Source organism: Mytilus edulis, chromosome 5 (genome assembly GCF_963676685.1).
Source record: "Mytilus edulis chromosome 5, xbMytEdul2.2, whole genome shotgun sequence".
Classification (NCBI taxonomy): Eukaryota; Metazoa; Mollusca; class Bivalvia; order Mytilida; family Mytilidae; genus Mytilus; species Mytilus edulis.
Genome location: NC_092348.1, coordinates 40,892,810 through 40,902,211, shown reverse-complemented (window position 1 = coordinate 40,902,211; position 9,402 = coordinate 40,892,810). Strand labels below are relative to the sequence as shown.

At 30.4% G+C, this 9,402-nt stretch overlaps 1 protein-coding gene across 1 annotated transcript in view; it reads right to left on the bottom strand.

The window, feature by feature from the left end:
• Window positions 1-692: 692 nt before the first annotated feature.
• The window catches only part of LOC139523675 (short transient receptor potential channel 7-like), an 87,942-nt gene continuing 79,232 nt past the window's right edge, over window positions 693-9,402 (bottom strand). Inside the window, exons 10-16 of the mRNA XM_071317874.1 lie at window positions 8,912-9,063; window positions 7,636-7,796; window positions 7,093-7,291; window positions 6,428-6,658; window positions 4,779-4,937; window positions 4,176-4,242; window positions 693-3,368 (exon numbers count right to left, since the gene is read on the bottom strand). Of these exons, the coding sequence (XP_071173975.1) occupies window positions 2,803-3,368; window positions 4,176-4,242; window positions 4,779-4,937; window positions 6,428-6,658; window positions 7,093-7,291; window positions 7,636-7,796; window positions 8,912-9,063 (1,535 nt within the window). The 3' untranslated portion in view covers window positions 693-2,802. The remainder of the gene's footprint in view (window positions 3,369-4,175; window positions 4,243-4,778; window positions 4,938-6,427; window positions 6,659-7,092; window positions 7,292-7,635; window positions 7,797-8,911; window positions 9,064-9,402) is intronic.

Here is a 9,402-nt window from a genome sequence, read left to right as displayed (position 1 = left end):
TCACAGATCGTAGTGCGATCGTGACCTAGTGGGACTTCGGTATAAGTTAATAAGAAAGTAAAATATAATATGAACATAAATAATAAATACAGACATACAAATTAGATGTGCCACTTTTTTAACGCTTTTCTCGGTTGCACATACATAAAAGTCTCCAAAACATGTTGTTGAATAATACAATGGTAGCTGTTTTTATTAAAATAGATTGAATTTATACATAGAGACAAACAGTACTACACTTGTGTTTTGTGTCTATAAGAAACGTTGAAACAAATCATTCTTCACATTCATTTCATATATAAAATTGTACTTGTTTTAAACTATTTTATAAAACTGGTCAGAAAAAGGTAAATTAAGTTCTCGTTTTTATAAAGATTTGACCATTGGTTTAACTTTTGATTTATTTTACACATGTCAATGTGTGATCCTTTATAGCTTGCCGTTCTGTGAGCTAAGGCTCCGTGTTGAAAGCCGTACTTTGACATATAATTGTAAACTTTTATACATCTTGATTTGGATGGAGAGTTGTCTCGCTGGCATTCATGCCGCATCTTATTACTAGAGCTTTTGCATTATAAAAATTTGACAGTACATCGAATCTTCACCTCTCTGTGAGGTATCAAAGCCTCGAAGGCATAATATATCATTAATATATTTACAAAAAAATCAACAGTTCGAATAAAACTTTTATTTGACCAACAATATACAAAACAAATGCATAATATATAAAATGGAAATAATATAAAATTGTAATGAAAATGAATATTTAAAATATAAGATTAACAATAATGTGAAATATTCAATAAACTATCAAAAGATTGTCAAACAATGTGTCCAGAAGATAACATAGTTCTTGCTTGGACATGGTATGAACCATATGCTAAGAACATAACTAATAAGTGTATTTGTACAGGTAAGAAACAGTTTAATTGATATATCTAATGCAATATTTTTTTAACTTTAAACATTCATACATTCAGTTCCTTAAATGCTTAAAAAAAGATGAAATTGCAGCTGTTAAAGACATAAAACCCTTAGCTGGAGGAAAATTTAAGTGACAAACGTAGCAATGTCTATCATGGGGGGAACAGTTATTTACGTCTGTTACAAAATATTGACACATGAACATCACACGTGTAAAAATTTCGGAATACATCTTTATTTGTCTATTGAATTGAAGAAAGGATATTTCATCTTTTGTGTTTACTTTCATATCTGCACTTTTGATAATGGAATTTTCTTTTTAAAAACAATATCATGCAATTTGCTAAGTAAGACATATTCCTGTTTTATTTAGCAATTGCATTCTAATTTAGTGATGTCAATAAGGAAAAATAACCAAAAATATATACTTTTGTACAGAACATATAATGATTTTATATGAAGCTTCAAGGCAACGCATATAGTTCTTTATGTTGAAAAATGTTCATTAGAGTCCAGTGATGGCTAAAGGCTTCAGGTGGAAAACATTTATTCCTTTGAAGTTGCTTTAATATTTATATTTACGAAATTTTAAGATAACACAAACCAAAACTGTTAAAATTGTGAAAATTAAAGGCGATTGCATTGAGTGTGTGTGCAAAAGTAGTATCCTTGGTAAGCTTGCTTGCTAGCTGTACCGTGAATTCATTATTATGTTAAGTAAACTATCCCCCTTTAAGAGTCGACTAGTACGACAGATAACCAAATTGAATCTAATTGTCTGTAGGACTAAGCTACTTATACAGGAGGGTAGTATACCTTACCTAATAATGAATTCACGGTTCCGCTAACAAGCAAGCTAACATAAAATATTACCTTTGCCTACACACTCAATACAATCGGCTGTAAGGGTTTACTCTAGCAATGCATACACACATATTCATAGCTTGTTTCAGAACCCATGCATTGGCGTGATGCTTTCAATATGGCCTTTCCAACTTTGAAAAGTGTTTACATACAACAAATTAATATTTGAAGTGCAAATACGGTACAGCAAATTTATAAGTACTGCAACATGTAAGTTTGTGTTTAAATGATTTAATAAGGCATCATGTTTACCTTTATGAGTAACAATATTCAAATGTTCAACTTTAAAATATCACAGCGTACTGAATATAGAAATCATACTTATAGATAATGAAGATGTCATGAAAGGATCAGGTACAACCTTGGGATCATCTGGCTTAAAGCTAAACAATACAAAAAAGGGAATATATGTGATACAGTAGTTTTAAAATATTTCTCAAAAATCTGTTTGGACTTATTAAAATATTAACTGTAACTTTATATTGATGACATTTTATAAACTGTTATAATTCCAGCGATAAACTAGAAATAATATGTGTAGGAGATACTTATTTTAGGAAAGTGTGTGTAAATTAATATTCAGAAGAAGCGTCGATAATAAAACAATGTCTACTAAGAGTAAATGCATTAGATTTTGACAAAATATAATGTTTTTTTTTTAATTATTTATGTGTTGTTTATTTTTTTCTACATTTAATTTTAATAATTTCATATCCATTTTTGTTTTAAATTGGCATAGTTTCAAGAGAAAAAAAACATGTTTTGCAATTATTTCAAATATGGGCACAATTTTAAGAACGTATATATTTAAGCCAAATTAGACCCAAGTTCGTACCTTCTCAAATGAATATCAACAATTGTCAATACATCTTACAACAAGATAGCTTGAAGATTGTCCTGGCTAATTTTCTTCCATTTCATATCCCCCCCCGTAAAAACAATTAAAATAAATATTTCCGGTTAAAAAGATTCTATAACAAATGCAGGCACTTTAAGTAATAATGATAATTGAAACTACAAATGGTAATCTTGTATGGACCCTGAACGGGATGAAGATAATTCATCATGAGCTACAACAACTTCTTTCAAGTCTTCTCTGTCAAAAACAGTCATTTCAACTTGTTCCGTACAAACGGGATCTAATTCCTTCTCATCCTTTTGAAACTTCCTACGTTTTTCTGATGGAGTTCTTTGCCTAACATCACTGGAGGTGTTGGCAGAAGGTATTGAGCTGTATGTTTCTCCTATGTGTTCCTCTTGAATATCATGTAACAATGAACATGTACCATTGGGTATGTTCCGTTTGCTTGAAATAGAATCTCCACTACCTGATAAAATTTCTGAATCACAAGTACTTACACTCGAAGCCACACTTAAGCTTCTAAATTGATCTGAAGAGTTATTTGTATTCAATAGGGATGCTATTAAAATATTTTGTTGATCGATAAGTTTATTCAACTTCAAATCTAAGTATTTCACTTTGTCAGCTAACAGTTCATTATGTGTATCCTTCTTAGACACATAATTGAGCATTTCGTATCGGAAACTTGAAATATCTTGCTTGAGCTCGTCAAAATCAACTGAAAAAAAGAAAAACAATAAGATTAAAATAATATTTCCTTTCGATGATTACTCAAATGATTTGTAGACATGCAAATATAGAACGCCTCGTCCATATGCATGTCATTTAATGATGGTCTAGCAAATTATCTTGTAAATCATGTATAGCGAATATAAATGATTTCATTTTCAGGGATTCATAGTTTAGATGACCAGTTTAAATCTGAAGCAGATATTTCTTCGATGAAAAACGCAGGTGTTTTTAACATGAACCCCGTCATTTAGTATATGCTATTTGTCATATTTGGTTTGGTCAGTTAACGGCCAACCATAATTCAGACCATTGATTTGTTTTAGTTCATGTTGGGCTTTTTATAGTTGACCTTATGCTATATGTTTTGCTCGTCGTTGGATCATTTGATGACCAAATGTTGCTTAAATCTACTTTAAATTGGCGTTGGTTGATAATTGACTCATTTGCATTCATACCTCATCTCCCTACTACTATCTTGCCTTTACCTCAATAATGCCCTCTGTGACATCACCGAATTTTAATATTTATTCCAATGTTCACTTAGAATGAGCAACACGGCGAATGTCAAAAACAGAAACTAAAATGCTTATCCTTTATGTTCAACCCAAGTGTGTGTTACGGTTCCTGGTGTTAATTCCTTTATTTTGTTTTATGTTGTGTTAGATTAAAATCGGCAAATAAGTTTGAATATCCTTTTTGTATTTTCATCAATATTTTAGTAATAATGAATATGTTTTATTTTTGATATTTGAAAATTCAATATGTTTACAATAAATAGATTATCAATATTAACCTTCACTTGCATCATCTTCTCTCTGAACATCAAAGATGTACCTTTTTACAATTCTTTTCATGACTCTCTGAAAAGTATTATAAAGATGAATCTAAACAATCGTTTATATTAGGTGACACTCATAGATAATTGCAAAGATTAAATTATCAAATGGTGTGATATTTTTTGTTTGGTTTTTTTTTTTTTGGGGGGGGGACATCAATTTGCAACTCATACATATAAATACTATTTTCATTGCATTTGGTGTGTATGATTGTCATAAAAATACTACTATTCAGCTGCAACAAATCTCTCAGATTTTTTTTTCTTTTTGTGGTTTGTGTCGTGTTTTGCTGTTGTTAAAGGTAGATGTCCGATGTTATCCTACAATGTACATGTTGAAATGTGACAAATACTGGTCTGGTTTAAACTTAGATATGTATACTTCACTGACATATTCAATTTTCCTAAAATTATTGAAAGATATTAGGCATTAATATTTATGTCTATTATTGTTATTACTTAAATAAAAAACGTTTTGATATTCTTCTTGCTTAGGATTAGGGTTTAATACAAATATTTTTATGATAAAGAGGTTTAAGCCACAACGCTAAAATAAATTACCTTATAAGTTAAGGAAACATAGACAAGATTCGGATCTGAATCACAACGTACAAAACCATTTGTAGTGTTGTTTCTTTCCCGAAAACGCTTTATTCCTTTTAACTGTTCACTTGACCCGTTACGATTTTCCTCCCACCCTGCCGTTGCAGTCTCGGCAGCCTATACATAATAAAATAATATACAACACAAAATTACAAATTATTTGAATCAAGTTAAATGTAATTAAGTTATGGTTAAAAAAAATTCGAACAATTTTTGCTATTTTGGAACATGTAGTTTCCACTAAAATCAGTAGCATATGATAGTTGTTATCTGTTAACAATCAGTTTGTGAAGTTTTAAGAAGGTAGACCTAGATTAGGGAAAATAACTTTTAAAATAATCAATACGTTTGTGTCAACTATTTTCAAAAACATTTTCTAAGCTTCTATGTTACATACATGTAGATTATTTCAAATCTGTTTCAGGTAAATTCTCAAAAAACATTGATGAACTTGACTTTTTGAAACGCAGATTAACTGATTTAAAGAGTTATATCCCTGAACTACGGTCTACCCCCTTAATTGCTTCCTTTGAAAGACATTTTTGAATTAAAGTATCTTTTTTTCAAATAATAAGATTATTCTGAGCTATTTTTCACTAATTTAACATGTATTATTAATACTCCCGCTCAATGCTGTCGACTACTTTTCTGTTAAAGATATCAATAAATGTTTTCAAAAAGTAAATGTAGAGTATAAAATAATTTTTTGACTAAGTATGGAATATCCGTGACGAGCATACTGCAATACATTAAAAAGCTGTGAATTACATTCATTGACGAAATGTCAAATAATTACGCATGAAATTTGAAGGTATAATATTTCGTCAAACTCAATGTAACATTTAAGTAACTTACAACGCGTCACATGGTATGATATAACCAGATAAAGATTACTAAAATACAAGAGATCGGACGAACGGACTTAGATATCGTAACAAGTATATTCCTTCATTTGGAATGGAAGAGAAAGTAATGTTTCTTTTGATAATCATGCATGTAGGTTGCTGTTCGGTGTGACCCAAAGCTCCGTTTTGAAAGCTGGACTTTGACCTATAACGGTTTACTTTTGACTAATTGTGACTTGGATTGAGAGTTAACTAATTTGCAATCAAACCACGTCCTCTTACATCAATCTTAAACTGTTTAAGTTTTATTGTCCATTTAGTATCTTTCGCATTTTGTGCCTTAACTGTTTCCGTGCGGAGGAAGTGAATGCGATCAAAATGAAAAAAATACTAGAACAGATCTAAATAGACAGGTACAATTGTAATGAATTATTGTAATATATAACATCGTTGTATTCCGTATGTTTTATGATTTATGTAACAGTATATTTACTGTTGGAAATATATGCATTGTAAAAACATAAACGATACATTTTACTGCGCCAGATGCGCATTTTGGCGATTAATGTCACTGCTTCAATTTTAGAATAGTGAATATACTAGTAATCCAATTGATTTATTTCAATTATGCAAATTCTATAATACTTATATTTTCACAGTAACAAAGATTTGGTTTTCTCCTAAAACGCATGTTCATAAATTATCAATAACGTTTTGTGATTTCTCTTTTATTTAAATAAACAATTGTTCTATGAAACTTACAGGACTATTTGCACTATTAAACATTTCTCTATCCTTTACTCTCCCAGGATGTGGCTTAACATCAGCTTCACTTTTCTGTGGACAACAACTTTTGCAAAAAAATTGGAAAATTCGTAAAAGTGCTTTTGGAGTTGGAACTATATTAAATGGAATAGGAAGAGTAGCATCATCTCTTATGTATTCCATATATAATTTTGTCCTAGCAAACTTCCATTCTGTATCAGCCTCCTCCTGGAATATTTATAGAAATTGGTTAAGGATGATGGTTGATAATTGATAACTGATTATCGACTGATTGGATGATAATTGCACATGTTGAAGGGGGTCGGAATGGATGATGATGATATGATTCCAACAATGATAGCAACGATTTCTAAATAAAATGTAATGAAGATGTTGTCTCTGCACAGAGTTTACATTTACTTAACATCGTTGTCAATGTCATGGAATGGTATGCGACTGTCACACAAGTGAGAGCTTTAGCTAGCTATAGCCACAATTTTCTACAGAAATAATGCCTGTACTAAATTAGGAATATCACAGTTGTTGTCCATTTGTTTGATCTGTTTTAACTTTTGTTTTGACTATTTGATTTCCTTTTTTGAATTTTCCTCGGAGTTCAGTATTTTTGTAATTCTATTTTTTAGAACAAAAACAATACATACCTGAATTATTTCGAAGGATCTTGACATCATTGCTATCAACATATTTAAGAGCACGATAACTGTGGAAATATTGTAGGCTCCAAATATCACGTAGCCAACGTTTTGTATAAAGTAACTATCAAAATCTCCAAGTTCAACTACGTCAGGATCCCCACGACCAAATAGGGACCAAAATACTGTAATAAATGTCTTGTCAATTCTGAAATAAAAGAAGTAATATGGTATACATTTACGATATTGCTGATATCAACTGATTTAGTGTTAACGTTCTCATCTTTAGTATTTCAATCAAAATAGTTTTAAACAAAGGTTGACACCACGGCATGTGAAGGCACAATATTAATTTTTTGTGTGTTCATGACAGATCTATACACAAATTAAAAATTCATTAACTTTTTATTTGTTGGTTTTTTTATCCATCCATACATGCATAGTAAAACATTTAAAAATTGCGATATGAAATGTAATACAACGTATGTAAATGTTTTATGTCTATAAAAGTAAAACAAATTGATTAAAATGGAATCATGGAATAAAACTTACATTCCAAAATGGTTTTCAGCTTTTGCTGATATATTACTGCTTAAATTCCCAAACTGAACCTGCGATCTGACATCTACTGGATAGTACCAATACAGGTTATGTAAACCAACCATAAAGGCCACAAATACTACCAGAAATATTATAACAAACTTTAAAATGTCCTGCAAATAAATGAGGTTAAATAATAAGTATATATTAACCAGAATGGGAAAAAATATGAGAGTACAATAGACTCTTATGATTTTTCACTAAATAAACCTGAAGTGGGACAAACGATATCTAGACACTAATTGATGATTGTAAATACATGTATATCCAAAAAGTGGATTAAAAAATTCAATATCTTCCTTGGCTAGATAAAAAGTAAAAACACAAAAATACTGAACTCCGAGGAAAATTCAAAAAGGAAGTCCCAAATCAAATGGAAAAAATCAAACGAATAGATAACAACTGTCATATTCCTGACTTGGTACAGACATTTTCTTTTGTAGAAAATGGTGGATTGAACCTGGTTTTATAGCTAGCTAAACCTCTCACTTGTATGACAGTCGCATTAAATTCCATTACATTGTCAACGATGCGTGAACAAAACAAACATACACAATAGGTGAAAATGTCAAAATATATTCTGCAATCTCTTACAAATTCGATTTTCCTTTTAACATATTTTTTTTGTGTAGAAGTGTTCTCAAATAATGTAAATACAGTGTATGAATATTTCCGTCCCAAATGTTGTCTAGATTCGACCTTCATTGAGAAAGTACTACGTCTAGACTAAATGCTGCTTTACTACATTAATACGATATGAGCTATATGACTAAACGGACCAAACCAAAACAGCCAAACTATTCTAAGGTCAACTTTGCTTTAAGGAGGTATATACATCGTAGTTTCTTAAAACTTAACAAAGGAGAATATAACGTCTTTAACCATTCAAAGGAGAATTTTAAAAACGTAATACTATGCTATTAAGCAAATCAGTACATCAGATCCATTATCTACTAAATAAAACCAATGAAACAATCGTGGACTACAAGTGTATTGCAATTAGTATCAACTATGTGCTGTTGTGCGAGCAGATGGTTCCTGTAGTTTGGCACAACCATAATGTTCAATCTAATATTCAGCTTTTACAAAATCAAATATAATTTCTTTTTGTTTGGTAAATGTGAATCAAAATAATACATTCATATTTACTTTTTTAAAAAGCCACATAAGTATATTCCATATGAAATTCTAATGAAAAAATTAAACATGCACACAAACACCAACTTACGGTTATCATTCTTGCAAGTGAGATTTGCATAGGTCCAAATAATTCATTTGCTGGTAAGAGGAATGAAAGACGTGTAAAACTAATAATATTTGCTATTGCAAACAGACCCTCTGAAATATTGTGTGGATCCAAAGCATGCCAAAAATATCTGTCTGTAATAGAAATATCTTCAAACATTATAAAATAACCTGGAAAAAAGATTTTCTGTCAAATATATTTTCTGGATACAAATGATAAAGGAAACCTTTCTAACAATTGCACATGACGTTTAAATGGGTATACCGGTCTTCTTCTTTATACTTAATAAATGATTTACGGTTGTGTATCGCTCAGATTTTTGTTTTTATGTGGTTTGTTTTTTAAGGCTCTTGCTGGTCTTTTGATCGTTTGTCGCCATGGCATTGTCAGTTTGGTTTCGACTCAAGAGTGTTAATATCTTTTTGGTATCTTTCACATCTCTATTGTGAATCCAAAATTAAATTAAAATCTAA